This window comes from Hyperoodon ampullatus (genome assembly GCF_949752795.1).
Source record: "Hyperoodon ampullatus genome assembly, chromosome: 5".
NCBI classification, from domain to species: Eukaryota; Metazoa; Chordata; class Mammalia; order Artiodactyla; family Ziphiidae; genus Hyperoodon; species Hyperoodon ampullatus.
The window spans coordinates 72,397,633-72,420,895 of NC_136918.1; the positions used below are offsets into that span (position 1 = coordinate 72,397,633).

Below are 23,263 nucleotides of genomic sequence, written 5' to 3' on the forward strand. Positions count from 1 at the left end.
TCTGTATATAATTTGCAATGATCTGCCAGAAATTCCTTACATAGAATTAATTACCAGATTAATGCCCTGAAGTGAAAGTAAACAGTGCATGTAAGTTTAATAAGAGCTAAGGACTGTAGTGATAACCCCAGGAGGCAAACATTTCAGAGTTTTACTACCTCACTTCCTGATTTCAGAAGCCAAGGATAGAAACTGGGGGGGTTTTGTAAGTGGTCCCATTCGATTTTTTTCCCCTTTTTCTTTGGATTCTAGGAACATTCACTTTAATATCTAGTTGATTTTTTTTAAATGTAATTGTACCTAGTTAATATCAAACTTTCCTCAAAAAATCATTATAGACAGTTTTTGTGTCTATGGTATTGTGGGAAATTAAGGGATGGGCAGAGAATCTAAGTGTGCCTTTTTCTGCCTACCTCTCCACTCGCCTAAGCAACATATCCAGTGAGTTCTCAGAGGTCACCAGCAGTAAAAAGGAGCAGGGTTCCTTGGTGGAGCTACCCCAGGAGAATGTTAAATTGCTGGTTAATCTGCAGAAATCCTGGGGCAGGCACTATACTTCTCACATCAATGGTTATTGGGATGATGCTGAAATATTATTGAGAAGGACCTTTTGAGAAGTCTTAGAGACACCCAGGTGGCTGATATCTGGGGTACAGAAAAAAAGACTGGATGGAAAGTAGGGAGAACAGACTAGATATTTTCAACTAGGACAGTGAGAGTGGGAGCAGAAAGGAGGTAAGAGATACAGGACATTGGAAAAGCAAAGGAAGCAGAATTAGGCACATAATTGCCCGTAATCTTATTTTTTCATTTATTAACTAACGCTATTCAAAATCAATTAATATACAGAACTTTTGTTTTTACTTGAAATAGTGATTAAAGATTTTGGTTGTAGTGTATCTTTTTTTTGGATTTTCCCCAATATCATTTGGGTTGTACCATCACTGGAAATTTATAAGGATTTATGTGATTTAGCTGATTGCCTTTGTGGGAGTCAGTGTTGTTAAGTGCACAGACTGAGCCAACTGGCTGAGTTGAATCCCAGCACTACGTCCCAGCTCACCAGTTTTTGGCTGGTGACCTTGGCTACTGGCTTAATCACTCTGTAAATACTTCCTCTTTAAAACTGAGATTAATAATAGTGTCTACTTCATAAAGTTGCTATGAGGATCAAAGGTGTTAATTATGAAAAGTATTTAGGACGGCGCCTGGCACATAGTAAGCAAGATCTAAGTGTTAGCTATTGTATTTACTTTGCATTGACTATAGTACTCAGACAATACATTCCTTGAAGCAATCCTTATAATATGTGTTATTAGAATACAGCATACTCTATTTTGACTTTTAAAGGGAATATATGCATACGGTAAAACAAAACTGTTCAATATGGTAGCCACTAGCCAGTTGTGATGATTTAAATTAATCAAATTAATAAAATTAAAAATTCAGTTCCTTAGTTGCACTAGCTACATTTCAAGCACACAATAGCCACATGTGGCTATTACCTATGAAACTGGACAGTGCAGATACAGAACATTTCTGTCTTTGCAAAATGTTCTATTAGAGCCAGCAGATAGTGAAAGCTCCCTCCCATTCCTACCCCCAAATCCTTCCTCCCAGGGGTAATCCCTGTTACAGGTTTCTTGCACAGCTTTTCATGGTTCAGACACACAATTTTTTTTACATAAATATTATATAATTTGCACTGTACTGTGACTTATTTTTGTTTGTTTTAAAATACACTATTGATATATAATTGACATATCACTTCCTAGTTTTAGGTGTACACCATAATGATTTGATATAAGCATATATTGCAAAATGATTACCGCAATAAGTTAATATCCATGTATTGATTTTTGGAATATGTCAGCTCCCTACATTTAATCAATTAACAGTTCAAAGATTTAGAGCATCTGATATTTGGCTTAGGAAGCAACAATTCAACTATAAGAAATACGCATCTTGTTATATTTGGGAGCAGGTGTAAGGAATGATCTACTTCGGTTTTCTTTCTTGTGTGGCACATGCTACCCACACTGATGTGAGTTAAGCGAGTTGAAAGTGATCATCTCCCATCAGCATGGCCAGGAATTCTGCAGCTCCTGTCTCCGTATCACAGAGAGCTCCTGCGCTGTGGGAAAACCCCGCATAAATGCTGGGGTCACTGTGAAGATATCTCATTATGGGTTGGGAGGCCTGCCCCCGGCCACTCCTAGGCTGTGGAGAAGGGGACCCGGCGGTCGGCTCGGACGGCTTCCCCTCCAGCCGGAGGAGCGCGAACACGTCCGCCCGGTCGCGGAGAGCGGCGCCCCCTGTCGCCTGGTCAAAGAGGCGGCGCGGGCTCGCGGGAGGCCGGGAACATGGCGGGGAGGCCCGCGGCCGCCGGTACCCCGCCGCCGGACCGGGACCGAGCGGCGCCCAATGTGGTGGCGTGGATCTCGCAATGGGCAGACGACCACCTGCGTCTCGTCCGGGTACCGCTGACCCGCCGGCCGGGCAGGTGGTGGGCGCGGGCTGCGCGGCGCGAGCCTGAGGGAGACGCGTCCTGGGGAGGCCCGGGCAGCGGACCCGCCGGGCCAGGGAGGCATGGAGGGCCGCGGGGGAGCAGCTCGAGGGCCGCCCGGTCAGGGCAGCGTGTGCGGGGCCGCGGGGGCAGTTGGGAAGGGCCGGGCAGAGACCAAAGCAGGGCACGTAACTCCATACGCCTGCGGAGAGTGGAGGAGTTCGTTTCTTCAATGCAGTGAGAGGCCATTGGAGTTCCAACAAAGGGCGGGGGCGGGGGGGAGGGGGGCTTCGGCGGCTAGACGAGAGGATTGTGGTGATTCCTTTCTTTCTAACAAAGAGAGGAATAAAGAGGGCTGCCTGCTTCGTGAATGGTGTTGGAAATTGCTGATACAGAGGAGTTGGGATAAATTAATTGTTAGGGAAATCTAGGGAGCTTTTTGCACGTGTGAACTTGAGGATGCCTGTGAGACCTCTAAATGGAGATGTGTGAACTTGAAGATGGTCATTAGACTTCTAAACGTAGCTGTAGATGTTCTAGGCAACTGGAGACAGGAGTCATGTATTGAAGGGAAATCAGAACTGGGCATATAACTTTGAGAATGGGCTGCATAAACCTTGAGTAGTATTTAAAGCTTGGATGACGTCTTGGAGCCAGTCAGAAAAGCTCCTGAAGAAGCCCTAGATCTGAGACCTGGGGGCCTCTCTAACATTTAGAATTTGGGGCGTGAAAAGGAGGTCAGCAAAGACTAGGAAGGAACAGACAGGGAAGAGGAGGAAAATCAGGAAAACCAGGTGTCCTGGAAGCCAAGTGAAGAGTATGTTTTCAGATGGAATGATTAACTTTGTTGAATTCTGCTGGGAAGTTGAGTAGGATCATCAGCTTTGCAAATACTTTGCAGCCAAGCAGGACAAGAGCCAGGACCATGTCTGTTTTCACTCACCAGTGCAGCTCAGTCCTTAGAGTAGTAAATACCACTTAGTAAGTGCTAGATAAATATTTGTAGCATTAATGCAATATATATATGTGAATATACACACACATATATGTTAATTGACAAGGCCTTGGTTCTTCCAGTTAAGCAGGAAGAGATGCATTGGTTATTACAAATTAAAAAATAACCTCATTAGCACTGGGGAGGAAACAGTGTTAAGTTAGCAAGCACATGGATAGTTCATTCCAAATAATCCAATCACAGAATGTACCCTTGTGTATATTTTCAACTTCATCTCTTATATGCTTAGTTGTATTTATTGAAGGGAAGCATGTTAGATTACCACTTGAGGGAATTACAGGATCCTTATTAATTAATTAAACTCCTTTAGGTCTGTTTCAGTTTAAACGAAGCACTTTAAAGGCATCGCTAAGTTTTTCCCAACTGTTTGCAACATGTATTTCCCAAGTGCTATATTTTAAGGTTTTGGTGATAAAGTTTTCTACCAGATACTTAAATTCTGCCTGCAGACTCAGGGTTATGGAGTTCCTGTGGGCCTTGAAGAAGAAGTATTAGACTAATTCATGCATTCAGGGAACTCATGGTTAAAGCAATACAATCAATAGAGAGCAGTACCATATTATGTATATAATTACTGTGTGTGCCAGTTTGGTTGGAGAAAAAAGGGAAGATTAATGGGCAGGTGGGCAGTTAGTTTTTTTGGAAGAAGTGAACCTTTAGTTGAAGGATATGCCTTATTTGGGCAGCTAGGTACAGAGAGGATTTTTTTTTCTGCCTTCTAATTAGTACTTTCACTATTGTGAATAATAATTAGGATTAATCATTAAATCTCTTTTTGAAGAACATCAGCACCGTAATGGCCATAGCTGGAGTAATGTTACTTCTAAGAAGTGTTCGACTGGTAAGTTAAAAAAATGAAGAAGACATTACGATAAGCACCAGACAGTTAATTTTTCTCACTTCAAACGAGACAGATGATATCTCAAGCAGTGTATCATTTTGTTATTCATATTAGAAGCTTTTAAATAGTATTTTAGAACAATGAACATATTTTAAGATGTTGGTTTAAAAGTAACACATCCACAGGATTTTATGGAAAGTAATTGCACAGCCTGTATTTCCATAATCATTTTTCTTCCTGCTTAAAGAGGAATCTGAAAAGGATTTAATTTGCTAGAATGGTGTAACCGCTAAATTTGCAATTCAGATGTTGAAAACAGTCAAAAGTGTTTCCTATGGTGGTATTAAATTTAAATCGCCATTGAATTATGTCCCTTAGAACTAAATAATTTATGCTTTCATTTAGTGTATTTTTTTGCCCTTTCAATCATGTATTAATAATAGACATTGTGGAAATCCATTTGATAATTCAAGATTTACAGGTATTTTTTAATACACCTTATTGTTATCATAGGATGTAATTTCAGTGTCATGTTCAGTGTCAGTGTCATGTGTCATCCAACTGCAATGGATATATTGCTTCTATATATATTTATTTCCTACACTTATCTCTATATTGTTTTGTATTATCATTGACTACACCCCATTACTTTATCATACTATATCTTTTCCAACTGTTGCCTTTTCACCCAGACACCAATTTCAAAACTTTTGTCTCTCTTTTCCCTTCTTTTTGTTTTAGTGCCTTGCACTCATCTTTTTAAACTGAGAGGTAATTGACATACAGTGAAAGTGTAAGTTTAAGATGTACAGCATAATGATTTGACTTACATACCTCATGAAATGGTCACCACAGTAAATTTAGTGAACATCCATCATCTCATATAGATATGAAATTAAATAAATAGAAAAAAATTTTTTTTCCTTGTGTTGAGAAGTCTTAGAATTTCCTCTCTCAACCACTTTCATAGATAACTTACAGCAGTGTTCATTATATTAATCATGTTGAACATTACATCCCTAGTACTTATTTATCTTATAACTAGAAGTTTGTACCTTCCAAGTTCCCCCTTCCCCTACCCCCACCTCTCCTAACCACAAATCTGATCTCTTTTTCTTTGAGTTTGTTTTTGAAGTAAAATTGACCTACAACACTATGTTACTTCCTGTTACACAACGTACTGATTTGATATTTCAGTACGTTTCAAAATGATCACCACGAGTCTAGTTACTATGTCACCATACAAAGATATTGCATAATTACTGACTAAATTCCCCATGCTGTACACTTCATACCTGTGACTCATTTATTTTGTAACTAGAAGTTTATCTCCTAGTCCTATCTCCCTTACCTATTTCTTTCCTTCCCTCACTCCCCTCCCCTCTGGCAACCACCTGTTTGTTCTCTGTATGTATGACTGTGTTTCTGTTTTGTTGCACTTGCTCATTTATTTTTCAGAGTCCACGTATAAGTGAAATCATACAGTATTTGTCTTTCTCTGTCTGACTTATTCATTTAGCATAATACCCTCTAGGTCCATCCATGTTGTTGCAAGTGGCAAGATTCCATTCTTTTTTATGGCTGAGTAATATTCCATTGTATATATACATACCACATCTTCTTTATCCATTCATCTATCGATAGGCATTTAGGTTGCTTCCATATCTTGGCCACTGTAAATGATGCTGCAGTGAACATGTGGGTACATATATCTTTTCAAATTAGTGTTTTCGTTTTCTTTGGACAAATACCCAGGAGTGGAATTGCTCGATCATATGGTAGTTGTATTTAATTTTTTGAGGAACCTCCATACTGTTCTGCATAGTGGCAGCACCAATTTACACTCCCACCAACAGTTCATGAGGGTTCCCTTTTCTCCACATCCTTACCAACACTTGTTATTTGATAATAGCCGTTCGGACAAGTGTGAGGTGATATCTCATTGTGGTTTTGATTTGCATTTCCCTGATGATTAGTGATGTTGAGCATCTTTTCAAGTGCCTGTTGACCATCTGTATACCTTCTTTGGAAAAATGTATCTTTAGGTCTTCTGCCCATATTTTAATTGGGTTGTTTGTTTTTTTTGATGCTGAATTGTATAACTGCTGTGTATATTTTGGAAATTAAGCTCTTATTGGATATATCATTTGTAAATATCTTCTCCCATTCAGTAGGCTGCCTATCTGTTTTGTTGACAGTTTCCTTCACTGTGCAAAAGCTTTTTAGTTTGATGTCTCATTTGTTTATTTTCACTTTTGTTTCCTTTGCCTGAGGAGGCATATCCAAAAAAGTACTAATAAGACTGATGGCAAAGAGCATACTGCCTGTGTTTTATTCTAGAAGGTTTATGGCTTCAGGCCTTACGTTTAAGTCTTTAATCCATTTGGAATTTATTTTTGTGCATGGAGTGTAGTCCAGTTTCATTCTTTGACATGTAGCTGTCCGGTTTTCCCAACACCGTTTATTGAAGTGGCTGTCTTTTTTGGGGTGGAGGGGCTTGAACTCATTTTTAACCTTATACTTAATAGGCTCTTTCTTATAACACCTCCATGATTTTGTAAGTCATTCATTTTTAGCCTATGTATATTCTTCTAGAATGGAACTTTTGAAACTTTAGTTCTTTTCGTTCTACTTTTTTCATTTTCTTATATCTCTACATTCCATGACATATCTGTATTCTGAAGTTTCCAAAATTGCCAAAATATTAAATTATCTGATTAAGAGTTAAGGGGAAAATAGTGCTGAGGGATCATTTCTCTTGTTAGCCCTTAAAAAAACACATGAATCAATTAGAGATCATTGTAAGTTTTTCGTTATTTTTAGTATATAGTTCAGTACTTCACTTTGGTAATATTAAAAGCAGAGTGTGTTACTGTTTATTATGTTCACTTTTATTCTCACTGACTTTCATGCTTTTTTTTTTTCTCATTGACTTTCATGTCCTAATCCTGCTTATGTTAGGTACGTCATTGACTTATGCAAATTATTCAATGATATATATATATATATATATATATATATATATAGTTATGAGTTTATTTATTTTAGACTTAAGTTTGGTCTCTTTTTCTTAGATTTTATGGTTTTTGATAATAGTGATGAGAAGAGCAGACTAAGGAAGAGAAAAAGAACATTGGAACATTAGGGGATAAAAAACTATATTATAGAACAGTTGGAGACGTTTAGCTAGAAATAAGAGAAACCCCAATCAGCAGTGGCTTAACCAATTAAAAAGTTGATTTTTCTCATGTCACAAGAAGTTTGGAGGTTAGAGACTGCTAGCATTGCTTTCCCAGCTCAGTAACATAGAATTTAGGTCTGTCTGATTTTCCTTGCCTTTCCTCATGGCACAGATGGCTGCTATAGCAGCCTGCTCAAGGCAGGAGGAGAGAAAAAAGGAAGGAAGGTGCCAACCGCATCTTTTCCTTTTATGCAAAAAGCAAAAACGTTCCCGGAAGCCCTCTGTAGACCTTTGCACACATCCTTTTGTCACATGGCCACCTCTAGCTGGGGCAAGTAGGCTGGGCAAGTGGCCATTTAGCTTTTCCACCCCATACAGAGCATGTTCTCAAGGGAGAATGGGTTTGGGAATGGATGTTGCATTGATATCTTGCCACAAGGAGCCTTGATAATTCCTCTCCAGCTTTCTTTTTGGATTGCTGGTTTTCTCTCCTTCCTCTTCCCTCTGAGAGTTTATCAGTTTCTCATATTCTTTCAGTTACAGATTGACAATTCCAAATTTCGTATTTAAAAAATAAAAAAGATTATTAAGTTTGGTACTGTGCTGAGCCCTTTATATATATAATTTCATTTAATAGGTAAAATAATTCTGTGATAGAGGTATTCTTATGCCTAACTTCTATAGATGAGGAGATGGATGTTCAGAGAAATAACTCTGACAAGATCATCCAGCTAGTACATGGCAGAACTGGATTTCATATGACGTCTTCCTGAATTTAAAACCCTTATTATTTTCTCTTCACTGCGATGCTTCCAGCTTTTGTCTGTTTGCCTTTAGGACACGCCCTTCACCCTCTGAAGCTTGGGCATAGCACCCTTGTTAGTAGGATCATCTTTCTGCCTGCTCCGGAGAGCGGGCTGTGTTTATCACAAACTCAGGATTTTTTTGTTGAAAGATGTTCCTATCCTCAGGTGTTCCTATCCTTTCCATTTTGACCCTTTAGCACTTACACTTTATATTAAACCTATTCATGTGTTGCTCTATAGTTGTATTCTGGTTTTATGCAAATGGCCTTTTCGTCTTCCAGATGGTGCCTTCTATGTCACAGAAATGCTGCACTGAACTTTTGGCTGTTGAGGGATTATTGGATTCCTCCCATCATGAGGTAGATGCAGTGGCATCTGCCTTTAGATGTCCTTCACATAGACCGTGAGCTTCGTGACAGTAGAACATTGGGTTCTACGTTTTTCCGTTTCCTCCCCTAGCTCTTAATAACTTCCCAAACTCCAAGCATCAAGGCACACTTTTGCCCTTTTATGTGTATCCTTTAATGAAAACACTTCAGAATTTAAAGGATGGACCTGTAGTAGTTGAAGACATCTTTAATGTCCCTCTCTACTCCTTCTAAGTCTTGCCTTCCTTGGGCAAAATACTCTTGGTTTTCTCATCTGATGTAGTTTCCAGGCTCTTTACATCTTTTTTCTCCTCTTCTGGCTTTGTTCCAGTTCGATGAAGTCTTTTATGCAATATGACACCCAGAGCAGCCTGATAGATTCCACTTAGAGCCTGATTTAGAGTATTCTCTCCCTCATCTCTCTTGTTCTGGATCCTGCTTCTAATATGTTGCTTTGGGTGGAACTTTGCAGAGGGGAGTGGTGGGGGTGCTGGGCAAAGAGGAGAGGGAGTTTGCACTTTTTGTTTTTGGCAGCCTTGTCACATTTTCACTCATTTTGAGTTCACAATTAACTAAAACCTGTGAATCTTTTCCATATATGCTACTTTATTCTCTTCTATCCTTTAGTTTGGGAGGATACAGGGGCAGACTTTTATGTTGTAGCCATTCATTCTAATTGTCAGGATCTTTTTTTTTTTTTTTTTTTTTTTTTTGCGGTACGCGGCCCTCTCACTGTTGTGGCCACTCCCGTTGCGGAGCACAGGTTCCGGACGCGCAGGCTCAGCGGCCATGGCTCACGGGCCCAGCCGCTCCGCGGCATGTGGGATCTTCCCGGCCTGGGGCACGAACCCGCGTCCCCTGCATCGGCAGGCGGACTCTCAACCACTGCGCCGCCAGGGAAGCCCTGTCAGGATCTTTTTAAATACTAACTCCGACTTAGTATTCATACCCTTCCAAGCATCAGACCTGCTGATGTTCGATCCTTATGCTCTCATTCAAGTCACTGGTGATCATATTAAACAGGAGAGGATCCAGGTCAGAGCCCTGTGGCTTATTCCTAGTGTGCCCCTCCCATTGACGTTAACTCATCGGTGCTACCCTAGGGATGTCACAGAACCATACTGGGAGCCATCTATGTGGATGTTTAGCCCACATTTCTCTGTCTTTCCCATAAACTTTTCATAGACAACTTCTGTCAGGTGACTCACTCAAACTTTTCATGTGTGTTTGATTTAGGATTTCTCTTCCCTTTTGTTTATGTTCTGCATATTCCACATTCTTGAATGAATGCTGACAATACATACCTTCAGAATCTTTTTCCTCACAGTGTTTTCTCCAGAAAAAGCAGTCACCTCCTTTTTATCTAGACTCACCAGTTGTTAACATTTTGCCATGGTTGTGCTTTCTCTCTCTCCCTCAGTGAAACCATTTGAAAGCAAGTTGCAGACATGATGGAACTTGTCCCATAAGGACTTCATAGTGTACTTCCTAAGAGCAGGGATATTTTCCTACATAGTCACATTAATATCACAGCTAATAAATTTAACATTTTTGCAGTAATATCTAAAATTCAGTTCATATTCATATTTATCTTCTGAAAATATCCTTTGAAGCTGTTTTTTTTTCCCAGTCTAAGGTTCAGTCCAGGATCACACACTGTATTTAGTTGTCATGTCTCTTTAGTCTCCTTTAATCTAGACTTTTATCCCACTTTATGTTTAATTTTTGTCTGTCATGACACTGCCATTTTTGAAGAGCCCAAGCCACTTGTCTTAGAGAATGTCCCACAGTCTAGATTTGTGTTTCCTTGGTAGATTTAGGGTGAACAAGAAGGTGACGGTGTATACTGCTTCCTGTTGTGCCGCATCAGGAGACTCACAGTGTCCGTCTGTCTTAGAACATTATCACATCTAAGATAATTAATAACCCCTTAGCATCATCTAATACCCAGACCATATTAAGAGTTCCTTGATTGTCTCAGTGGTGTCTTTTTTCAATAGATGATCTGTTCAAATCAGGATTCAAATGGTCCATATATTGCGTTTGTTTGTTATATCTCTTATGACTCATTTATTTTATAACAGTCTAGAACCCCACCCCCATTTTTTCCCCTTTACGCCATTGATTTGTTAGAGTAACCAAGTCATTTATCCCATTTTTAACGTTCCACATTCTGGATTTGTCTGCTACAATATTTTTCTTGTTTGAAACATTTTTTTTAATGTTTAGACCAACTTTACTATCTTAGGAAGTGGGGTACTCATTTATCCTTCTGCCTGTATGAGGCTCTCACCCGGCCATGATTATGAATTAAGCTTGTCTCTATAGTACTGTTAATATGGAAGACACAGGTATAAAATGTTGACTAACTCCAAGGTGTTAGGTATTTAAATAAATTCCTAATGTTGGCCTTTTGGGAGGGGCCTTTTTCTCCTATGAGATAAAAAATAAGGAAAAAAACCTTGTTGATTAGTAGTCAAATTTAACTTGCCTCAGTTTTGGTTAGGTTCTCCCAGCAGTGCCTGCATGAATAGATGGTACATCTATAGTATAGGATAGTGACTATTTAGTCAGATTTGTGTGGTGCCATGTTCAGACTCACTGCTTTTTGATGGATTGTGTCATATTTCGAGGATGTAAGCTTTTAGAAGTTAGGAGTCTGTTTAATGTTCTCTATATAGTAGCTTGAAATAGTAAAATAATGACTAAAGATTTCTAAATAATGTTCCCATAAACACTTTCTGTTAAATCTTATTACAATTTTAATATAAAATTAAGAACCAAATTAAAAATTTTCAGTGGTTATATCTTCTTTAAAATGTTTAGAGAATTTGACATGCTTAATTTTAATATGAAAATGGTAATAAAATGTTATATTTTTCTCCTTGTAAATCAACAGACATCAAAATTCACAAGTTCTTCAGATATTCCAGTAGAATTTATAAGAAGGAATGTTAAACTACGAGGACGACTACGCCGAATAACCGAGAATGGTTTAGAGATTGAACATATTCCCATTACTTTACCTATTATATCTTCATGGAGAAGTAAGTAAGGTGCAAAAATAATAACACTAAATAACTATTTTAATGCTCCTTTATTAGAAGTTATTTTAAAAATAGCAAAAAAAAGTCATTTTAATTTTTAGTAACGCTCCATTGTCTATGAGGGAAAGTCCAAATTCTTCACTTACATACAGGAACTATTTAATTTGGCTCTAGATTTCTTTTCTTCCTTTCCTCCTTTTCTCATTCAACCACTCAGTGGTTCATTCAGGCATTCAAGCATTTATTCCACAAATATTGATCACATGTTATGTTCTAGGTCCTACGCTAGCCGTACGTGCGGAGTGAAATAAACAAGACCACTCTACCCCTTGGAGCTTATAGTACAGGTGGAAGATGGGCAACAGACAAATGAGAAATTGTCCTAAGAGCTATGAAGAAGAGGATCAGGGTATAGGATGAGAATTATTGGAAGTTGTATGAAGGGCGAACCTACATATATAGTGGTCAGAGAAGGCCTCACTGAGGAGTTACTATTTAATCAGATACCCGAAGAATGGGAGGGGGCTGGCTAGGAAGAATATACGCAGGGATGAGTTGCCTCTTTTGGTAAGCACGTGAAGGCTCGTCTGGCCGGGGCATAGGGAAGAAGGGGACAAGAGACACCAAAGGAGGCTGGAGAACTGGGCAGAGTCCATAGCTTTGCTGCTGCAATTCCCATTTCTCCCTGCTTCATGGCAAAGCCCCCAGCCACACAGACATGCCTGCTGCTTCCATGTGTTCTCATGCCCTGGGCATAGTTCTTTGCCCAGAGTGACTTGGCTCCTGTGGATTGGTTAGGATCTAGCTCAAATGTCAGCTCTTCTGTGAAGCTCTCCTTAACTCCCAAGCAGAATTAGCCTCTTTCTTTCCTATCCCCCAAGCAATTTATACACACTACAATTAAAGTACTGAAACACATTTTCCTGTAATTATGTATCTAGGTTTATATCCTTCTATTAAACTGTGACCCCCTGGTGGGCAGGGAACTTTTCTTATCTACCTCATTATTCACAGTCCCTAGAAAAATAATTGTTAGCCAACAGAGACTTGGCAAAATTTGTCAAATGAATTAACTGAGTTATATTTAAAGATCTTCTTAATATTATTTTACTGTTTTGAAGAAAGGAATTCTTATTTCTTTAGCCTCAGATGAATGAATATCACTCTGTTCAATTAGATAGGGCTGCAAAGGAATAAGATTAATTTTTTTTCCCCAAACATACCTGACATGATTGACTTCTTTAACAAATCAAACAGTATTGTTCCCTAAAGAAAGGTACCTGAGATGTTTATTTGGCCATTTAATGGCCATTTCAGCTCTAAGCATGGTTTATACTTCATAAGTCCTCTACCCTCTCAGTTGTTGTAGTAATGCTACAATAATTTAAATCTCTCCTGTCTGAAATAGTGATGATTCTTTAGTGCTTAGACAGCAAGGTCATCACTTGTGATTATCCACGCTGTACATCGCACAACTCCAGGGATGGTATTCAGTGGGAATCTGCCCCGGAAGTCAAGCAGTGCCACAGCACTCTAACTGCCATATACACATATTGTTATTAATGGGTTTCACATCAAATAAAAATCTTTATCAGGTTGGTACAAACAATCAAAATTTTAGAGCTGAAAGGAAACTTACTTTTCTCCCCCACTTATTTAAATATTTTCTGTAGAAGTTAAAGGCCATGTATGAAGCTATCTACCTAACAGTTGATAAAATCAAAGGTAGAAAACAGATTTTCTGCTACCCAGTCCACAACTTTATGTATAGAAATGCAAAAGTTAAAGAAACAGACATGTCTTATTCGTCCCAATAGATGATGACCAGTACAAATGTAACGGTAGTATTAATACTTTTTGTAACTGACATAAATTGTTGGTGTTAAAGAGATCATTTTGCATTTTCATTAGTTAAACCTATTTACTGATAAAATGGTTGTAGAACTAGAAGGTTGCTTTCCAAGCACTATTTTGAATGATATAATGAGATGTTACAGCATAATCTTTTTCATTTAAAAATAGCTGTTAATTGAAAGCTCCTTATGTTCCTTTCACTGTTTTTACTACCTGGCCTGTAGGGTAGAGATGGACTTTTATTTTTTTTTTATTTTTATTTTTTAATTAATTTATTGTTTTGGCTGCATTGGTCTTTGTTGCTGCACGCAGGCTTTCTTTAGTTGTGGCGAACAGGGGCTACTCTTCATTGCGGTATGCGGGCTTCTCATTGCGGTGGCTTCTCTTGTTGCAGAGCACAGGCTCTAGGTGCGCGGGCTTCAGTAGTTGCAGCACATGGGCTCAGTAGTTGTGGCACATGGGCCCTAGAGCATGTGGGCTTCAGTAGTTGTGGTACGTGGGCTCAATAGTTGCAGCACGTGGGCTCTGGGGAGTGCGGGCTTCAGTAGTTGTGGTGCGCAGGCTCAGTAGTTATGGCGCATGGGCTTAGTTGCTCTGCGGCATGTGCGATCTTCCTGGGCCAGGGATCGAACCCGTGTCCCCTGCATTGGCAGGCGGATTCTTAACCACTGCGCCACCAGGGAAGTCCCAGGGATGGACTTTTGATTTTATTGTAAGGAGGGCTAGGATTCAGGCTCCCCAAATTAAGGCCATTCTAACCAAAAAGATTTAGCTCAGAAAACTACATCAGAGTAGAGTCTGTGTAGTGTAGTAGAATGTATATTGGCGTGGAGAGCTTGTGTTCTATTTCTAGTTTTGGCTTATGGTTTCCACCACCATCAAAGAAGAGAATTATAATATTTCCAAGATTCCTTCCTCATGACTATTCTGTGATATCCCTTCCTTCTATGATCTTATCTTTGGTGTGTATGATGAGGAGGCAAACACACACAGAGCTGAAAATTTTTATTAAGTGGAACTCTTAGGACACTTCATTTCTTCAATAAATGTTTACTGAAGGCCTGCTGTTTTGTCACAGTCTCAGTATATAGTGGCAAACAATGGATGTGATCCTACAGTAGTCACAAAACCTGCAGTCTAGTGAGGATATTACTCAAAGCTTCTCCTATCCCGGATGGTAAAAAATAATCTTTTTGACGTATGTGATACTCCTGTCTTGTGAAATTGTCCATTGTCATGAATTCACTTGTAATGTTTTCTAAATTGAGGGTATAAATCAGTTGTTTTTCTATCATGTACTATCTTTATAAAAACCTTAAGAATATTTAGTCATGAAGTTTCCAACCCATCTGATGGAACAGAAATATAACAAACTCCTTAGTGGTGATTTGCTTCCGTATTCATCTTATGTCTGCAGTTTTTTCCAGGTGCCCATGGTCTTTCCCTTACTTGACATACTCACTTCCTACTCCTCCTCCTGCCTCTCTGTTCATTCTGCAAAACCCAAGTCCTGCTCTTGGGCTCTTCCACTGGAGCCCATGTTGCTGCCCCCTTATAACCTTTGGCATCATCTGTGTCATCCAATCCAGTATGAATTAGGCTTTTTTAAAATATGTGCATGAAAGATTTGTTGAAGAGCTGGTAAGATAGAGGGATTCACTCAAAGCTAAAATTAGACATCATAAGCATTAAAAGTTGCATCTCCTTTTTCAAGAAAACCTCAACTGTTTGGGCAAAAATATATGATGGATATAACTAACCTTATTCAGTAGATTAGTTCTTGGAAGATTTATTTTTAAATTTTTATTGGGTGCATCATATTTTAAATGCTTAGTGGGGAATTGCTAATTTTAAAGGAATCCCAGTGACCTTTTGTGAAGTGAAGAATTAGGACATTAATACTTAAGGTTGATAGTGTTGACTTAGATTCATGTTTTTGGTCCCCAAAATTTTGGTCTTAAAGACTAGAGGGTGTTTTATTGGAAGATAGCTGGTGTTGATGGCAGCATTAAAGGATTGAAGAGAGACCTCAGAATCTTCAGGCTTCCCTTAACTCATTATGTACCAATGATTTGAATTCATCTAGTCTTTATTATATGTTCTGCCTTAATCTAATTTGTGTATTTACTGTGTCACAGATTTTTCTAAGGACATAATCCTACTTACACCTTTTGATACTTCTCTAACTGAAACTCTAGGACAGGTTTCAAGAGCCCATGCCCTAAAGAAAATGTTTTTCTATCATCAAATAATATTGTGGCAAGCTTCTAGGATATCTTCCTGAACTCAAGTATTACTTTTCCCCTAGCAATTAAATGAACTTAACTTTATACTTTCAGCTACTTGTATAAGAGTTTAACATATGTTAAATGTATAATTTCTTTCAAAAAAAGTCATTAAGATTTTTTTTTGTCAGCCATTATCCTTTATGGAAAGTTATAAACTTTTTCTGCAATAAAATCCTGTTATTAAAGTTCAATTGGTTAAAATTTTATCAAGAGTTTGCCCAGACTTTCTTATCACTACGTTACTTGGATAATAAATTGATAAAATAGTGTCTGGAAGTCAGTTTTGTAAAATGTATATAAAAACAATAATGTTGATATTAATCAATATTTATTGAGATGGGAAGATATCCTCAGTACATTAAGTGAAAACGCAGTTTATACAGTCCTATTGGTCGTAGGAGCTTATATTATCGAACGACATATCTTGTAGCATTACGTGTATGTGTGCAGAGAAATAAATCTGGCAGATTTTTTTAAAAAAGGTAAATTGGTTAAACCCCACATCCTGTTCTGGTGCTTACTGAAATGAGTTTTTGAAATTTCCATCTGTTACATACTTGTATTGTTTTAAAAGACAAGTTGACTATAGAAATGAATGGATCTATATCTAGAGAGTCTGGGTATTTATAAATAAACATAATATATCCAGTTGTTTTTTGGAGCCCAAATGACTTTGGAATTTGCTTTTGCAACGTGTTATTAAAGCTAAAACTCTGTTCTACCTAACCCTTTTAGAAGAGCCGTGTGGTGCTTTGCTGGTTAACTTGGCTGGAGTAGAACTCACTGAAACTGGGAAGGTGTGGTTACAAAAAGAGCTAAAACCTTCCCAAGTAGTATGGTTCCAACTTCTTGGAAAGGAGAATTCAGCACTCTTTTGCTACCTTTTAGTGAATAAGGTAAGTAGTGTGAAGAAATAACTAGCAATATTTTATTCTTATTATTTAATGCATAAACTCATCATTAATCAGAACCTTGAATATATCATGAGACTGAATTTTTTTGTCTTTTTAAAGTACTACTCACAGTGATTATGTATAGAGAACTAGATGTTTCATATATAAATTTTGCTATAAAATTTGTTTATTATAGAAAAAATTATGTTTATATGTTTATTATAGAAAAAATAGAAAATTAAGAAAAAGTAAAAAAAACTTCGAATTATTATTGACTCTGGACATTGCCAGTTTAAGGAGTATCTTATACATTTATTTATGGACATTATATCACACTTGTTATTATAAACCACTTGTTGAGTGCGACTTGTCAACTGGAAATTGCAAAGAGCAAGGGTGTTTTCTGAAGGTAAATATTGCTTATTCTGGTCCAATACCTTGTAGATAGGTATGCCTTAACATATAAGTCTTTGAACTCTAAAAACATTGAGCATATTTAATACTACTGGGCATATTTAAATTGAGCCTATTTAAATACTATTCATGATCAGTAGTCAGTCATCTGAAGACATTGCCTCAGAGTTTCCTTACTTTTATGAGTGGCTATTAGCCATTCTGTAACTGCGGATGCCTTAGAGCTTCATTACTGTTGCCCTGTCACTGTCTTGAGTCCTTCGATGTGCCTTCTTCCAAATTTCTTTTGGTGGACAATTACTGAAAAAAGAACATGGAAAAATAAAATAGTTGAAATGTTATTATAACAGGATTAAGGGTAATTTTTCTTACTTTTAAAGCTCCTTATCATATAACAAACAAGAATAATCTGAAGAGAAAAATAACCTCACATTAAAGTGATTAGAATTGTAACCATTTTAATTATTAAAAGCTTTTTGAATTATTAATAGAACACCTAATGAAATCCATTAATTTTTGCATGTCCAGATCACATTCAGTTCTTTCAAAATAAGAATTATCCAATACCGATTGGTTGAAGCATCTTACACTTGACTAAGTTGATAATACAAAAGTATATAAAAGATCCCAAAGGCCTTACAAAAATATTAACTTCTCTTTTCAATTGAGGAGTATATATTATTTATCCTCAAAACCCCTCTATGGAATCATTTCATTCTCATTTACAGGGGGGACTCTGGGTAACCAAGTGAAAGAACCGGTATTCAAGCCCAGCTCTTCCTGGCTCCTGAGCCCACACTTCACTTTGTCTGTCTTTACCTTATACTCTTTCCTAGAAGGTGACCAAATTATGCTTTATGCATATTTTGATAATTTACTTCTGTTGAATTTTACTGTAGTGTGAGGCTGAATTTTAATTATTTTTATTTTGGTTCAGCTCATTAAATTTAAAACATTGAGACAAATATGATAATCCCTTTAAAACTGTATTTCTTAGCCACTTATCATCATGTACCAAAAGTTACTGCATTTAAAGGAACAAAAGGTTACTTTATTCCTTTATATAGTCTTAGAAAATGTTTCCTACTTTAAACTTTTAGTTTTCACATTAAAAAAATTTAACTGTGAATTACTTGTCTAATGAAGCTATAAAATTACTAATACTTTGTTAAAATTAATCTTGTTAAGTTAAAATCCCACAAGGACTATGGAAATAGCTAAGCAGGATCTCCTTTACACTGTAAATTAGCGAGAAAAAAAAATCCCATTTATCTGGTTTCATTAGGCAGTGAGGTATGAATGAAATTTCCTGAAGGGTGAAGATTCAAGGGCCAGGACTATTTTTATGTTCATTATTTTATGGGACATCTTTTAAAAATGTATTTACATGCCAGTGCCTTCCTCAACACTGGAATTCTGAACCTAAATTAACAGTTCAGTGATGATTCATTTCATTTTGCGTTTGTCTACCTTTTAGTTTCGTTACTTTTCTTTAGTTTTTCTTTTGCTGTGGCCTCCTGTCATTTTACCTATCTGGTGTGTGCTCCATTTCCCCTCCAAATGACAACAATAAAACCAAAAAACCCTTTTTGTGCTTTATTGCTTCTGCACATTTTTGGGTAGGAGACCAGTGAGCCCATGGAGAACTATATGTTATAAAAGAGTGAATTGTCTTTGAGCAATGGTCTCTTCTAGTAATGAAATTCTTGGATTTAGCATTAACTGTTTTAAGCTCTTAAGGACCCTTTTGCATTTATATTTTTGACTTTTATTTGGAGGACTCAAGTTGCAGAATGACTGATGTTAAAGTAAATAAAGTGTTATAGATATGCTAGTAACTTTATTAAATAATTGGCTTGTGTTATTTTTTTATTCAAGGGTAGATTTTTTAGTGTGAGTCTGAATGAAGAAATTTTGAGAAGAGGCCTTGGCAAAACTGTTCTCGTTAAAGGGCTAAATTATGATTCTAAAATCTATTGGAGAATTCACAGAAACTTACTTAAAGCTGAATTAATAGCCTTAAAAAAAGGAGAAGGAATATGGAAGGAAGAATCTGAAAAAGAAAGTTATTTGGAAAAATTCAAAGGCTCCTGGAGAGAAATATGGAAAAAAGACAGTTATTTTAAAAAAATTGGATCGGATTTCAACTTGAAAAAAGAAAGTTATTATGACAAATTTAGAAGGACTTATGAAACATGGAAAGAAAACATGAATAACTACTCCTTAATACTGAAGTTCAGAGAACTTCTGAGTCGCATACACTTTCGTAGAAAAGGATGAAATATTCCAAGAGATCTGGAGGTGACCTACTCCAAAAAGAATAAAATATAATGGATAAATATAATGGATATTTTTCATTGAGTTGGAATGGGAAATTCCCCCAAATGATCAAAGTTGCCTTCTAATGTATTTAAATATTTAAGAGATGATTCTTATAAATGTAATATCAGAATAATTTAAATAAATTGTGATTAATGTAATATCCTTTTAGGAAAAATGAAACGCTCTATAAAAAGTTATCAGGTTGAGGGCAATATACATGTAGTGATAATATAAGAAGAGGGAGTTTAACTATTGGCCATTGTATTATTTTAGTCATTTTGGGCAGCCATATTTAACTTTTGTTTAAGGAGAGTATTTGTTTACTTTTGATTACTTATAATAAAGGGACTCTTTATGCATCACGTCTGAGGCTGCTCTTTTCTCTCCACTGCTTTATAACTGCTTGTGAATTTGAAGCAGAGCTACAAGAGAAGGTCACTTAGACCATTTTCTACTAGTAAAGAGTGGCTTATTTCTACCTGTTGTTAGATGAGGGGGATAATCCTGAGGACAAAATCATGAATGAGCCAAGGATGGCAGCACACAGGATAAAAAGAATAGGGATGCCTTCTGACATTGTCGAGCCCCTAAGGGCTTGAACTCTCTTGCCTCCCAGTTTCTTATTACGTGAGATAGTAAATTTCTTTATTTTTAAAGCCAGTTTTAGTTGGTTTGAGGATGTGATATACACACATACTTGCTGCTAAAATCCTCCTGACAGTATAAGCTTCTTTCACAACACCAGCAATAATCCACCCACAATGTCTCCAGAAGTTTTTCTTTTTTTATAATTATTTTATTTTAATTAATTAATTAATTTATTTCTTTATGGCTGAGTCGGGTCTTAGTTGCAGCACATGGACTCTTTCTTGCAGTGTGCAGGCTTCTTTCTAGTTGAGGTGCGTGGGCTCAGTAGTTGTGGTGCATGGGCTTAGTTCCCTTGCAGCATGTGGGATCTTAGTTCCCTGACCAGGGATTGAACGTGTGTCCCCTGCATTGGAAGGCAGATTCTTTACCACTGGACCATCAGGGAAGTCCCTCCAGAAGTTCTTCTTAATGATTTGTGATACTGACCAAAGTCAGAGGTATCATCTGGTCTAAATAGTTGACTCCTGTCAGAATCAGTAATACAGAATGAAAAGTTTACTGCTGCTACCTGATTAAAACAGGAAACTGCTGCTTTCCTGTTTAAAACATAGCAAAGTAGATTTCTCAACATTTTCTAATTAAACAACATTAATTTTTAGTGAGGTCTCAAATCTTCCAAAGATACTTTTTGTGTGTGTGACTTTATTTCATCGTCTTTGGGGTAGGATTAGGAAGTTATGTGGTAGTTTTTATTCCCTGGGTCTAATGCCTCAATAGCTTTTTGTTTTGTTTTAAGAGAATGTTTTATTTTTTTATTTTATTTTTTATTTTTATTTTTTTGCGGTAGGCGGACCTCTCACTGTTGTGGCCTCTCCCCTTGCGGAGCACAGGCTCCGGACGCGCAGGCCCAGCGGCCATGGCTCACGGGCCTAGCCGTTACGTGGCATGTAGGATCCTCCCAGACCGGGGCACGAACCCGCGTCCCCTGCATCGGCAGGCGGACTCTCAACCACTGCGCCACCAGGGAAGCCCTCGAGAATGTTTTATTTTTATGTAGAGATTTTAACAAGATCTTTATTTAGGGATGTTAAACTAGTTTTGTGGCAAGCTCTTGAGCCTTTTTTTTTTTTTCTTGGTTTGCCTCAGAATGATGTCAGATCTCATCACAGTTATCACTGATGGCCTCTACCAGCTCAGCCAGTGCATTTTTGTCTTTCCAGTTAAGCTGTGTGAATGTGGGGCTGGTGCAGGTCTTTCTGGGGACTAGGTGACCTGGTCTAACCTTTCCCTTGAAGATATAATAGGGAACCCTGATTAGACCAGTTTGTTTGATAGTCCAAGGGCAAGGTGAACTAGATAATTGCAGAGAGGCTAGATCTTTGTCACTGGAGATGGTTATAACAGGGCCATCTGAAAAAGTGGAAAAGTCCTTTTAGGCTGAATTTTTGACTAAAGCCCAGGTTCTTTACCTTTTTCAAATAGAGGATTTACTACTTCTTAGTCTCTTATCTTCAAAACAACAGGGTCTATGACCACCGTCTTCTTGACCTTTTTTCCTTTTGGTATCTTGGGTATTTAGAACCCTTTACTTTTTAAATATATTTCTATCAAATGAGTTTAGTTCTTATTGTATTTCTAAAAGATTGAATTTTTATGGCCCTTTCAAATCTATTTTGTCTGAGATCCACATTTCCTTTTGGGGGTTTTATTTGTTTTTCATTTTTCAATCATACTTCTTATATATACCATGTTGATAGCAATACCAGCTTTATCATAATTAATGGTGAACAAAACTTGGGAGAAGAGTGAAAACTATGCCCATACGTATATCATTCAGCACTGTCATTACTGGCAGCTAAAAGCATATTCCAGCAACATCCAAAGGAGGAAAACAGACAACTAAGGGCTCCTTGCATGTTGCTTTCTGTTTGTTGTGTTGGTGTTTCTGTTAGTTCCATCCATGAGACAAATGGACAAATACTGGCTCTTCTCTAGTACATGGGACAATTACTGTTCAGTGAGGGCTCCATAAGGGCTCGCTGTCATAGTCCTCAGGCTTGGGAGATTCTTAACTCTTCTTTCCCCACCTGCTTGACTCCCAAGGCAGTCTAGTCCACAGCCTTTGACTGATGGATTCTCACCATCTGGGATGGGAAGGACACTTGAGTTTGTTTGTGGAAGGTGACTGGGCTTAGTTACTCCACTCACTGTGTATGTCGGGGGGTGTACTAGCAAGCCTGATCATTCCTGCCACTTTCTATGATGTCAGCCCAACTTATAGGAAACTCCTGTAGTCACAAACTGACCACTAGGCACTTCCTCTTTTGCTTCCCTCTTTTTATCATGCTTCTTTCTCCTTAGGAAAATGAGGTCCAGTGGCTTAGTAAATGTCAGGAAAGAGATAATCACTATTTCCAAACTTAGTGGAAACAGGATACATGGCACCTTCAGTCTTGTAGAAAGGAGAGTGCAGTGCTAATGTCAAGTCTTTCTCCCCTATGTAAATAGGAGAGGGCAGGGATGGTTGCTGCCTGACAAACTAACTGCCCAACTCCTCCTTACTTCAAGACCTCTTATATCTCCTGGTCATGGAACCTTCTAAATTGGCTTGACCTTTCCCACCCCTGGGAAAGCCTGGGGAATCTGCTGCCTGAAATGCCATCTTTTAAAAACTGGAGTCAATGAAAAATTAGGGCCACTGATCCCAACAGTTTTGCTGTCTCTCATCTCTGGTAACTCCAAGCATGGTAAAGATCCCAGTCAGTACCTCATACCAACCTGGTACACTTGCAAAACCTGCTTTAGGAGAGTTAACTGCATCTGAAGCAGGCAGGTAATGGTGTACCAAGAGTTGTATCCTCTTCTGGATATCTCCAGCATCATTTGTATCTTTTTTTTTTTTCAGATTCTACATATAAGTGATACCATATGATATTTGTCTTTCTCTGACTTGCTTCACTTAGTGTGATAATCTCTAGGTCCACCCATGTTGCTGCAAGTGGCATTATTTCATTCTTTTTTATGGCTGAGTAGTATTCCATTGTATATATATGTACCACATCTTCTTCATCCATTCATCTGTCGATGGACATTTAGGTTGTTTCCATGTCTTGGCTTCTGTAAATAGTGCTGCAGTGAAC

The 23,263-nt window shown here is 37.9% G+C and overlaps 1 protein-coding gene across 1 annotated transcript; it reads left to right on the forward strand.

Annotated features, from left to right (window-relative positions):
* Positions 1-2,347: 2,347 nt before the first annotated feature.
* Positions 2,348-19,887, forward strand: LOC307053395 (protein C3orf33). The gene is made up of 5 exons (XM_079704786.1): positions 2,348-2,477; positions 4,303-4,362; positions 11,617-11,764; positions 16,642-16,802; positions 19,092-19,887. The coding sequence occupies exons 1-5, from the start codon at positions 2,364-2,366 to the stop codon at positions 19,491-19,493; spliced, it is 885 nt and encodes a 294-aa protein (XP_079560912.1). The 5' UTR covers positions 2,348-2,363; the 3' UTR covers positions 19,494-19,887.
* The last annotated feature ends 3,376 nt before the right edge of the window (positions 19,888-23,263 follow it).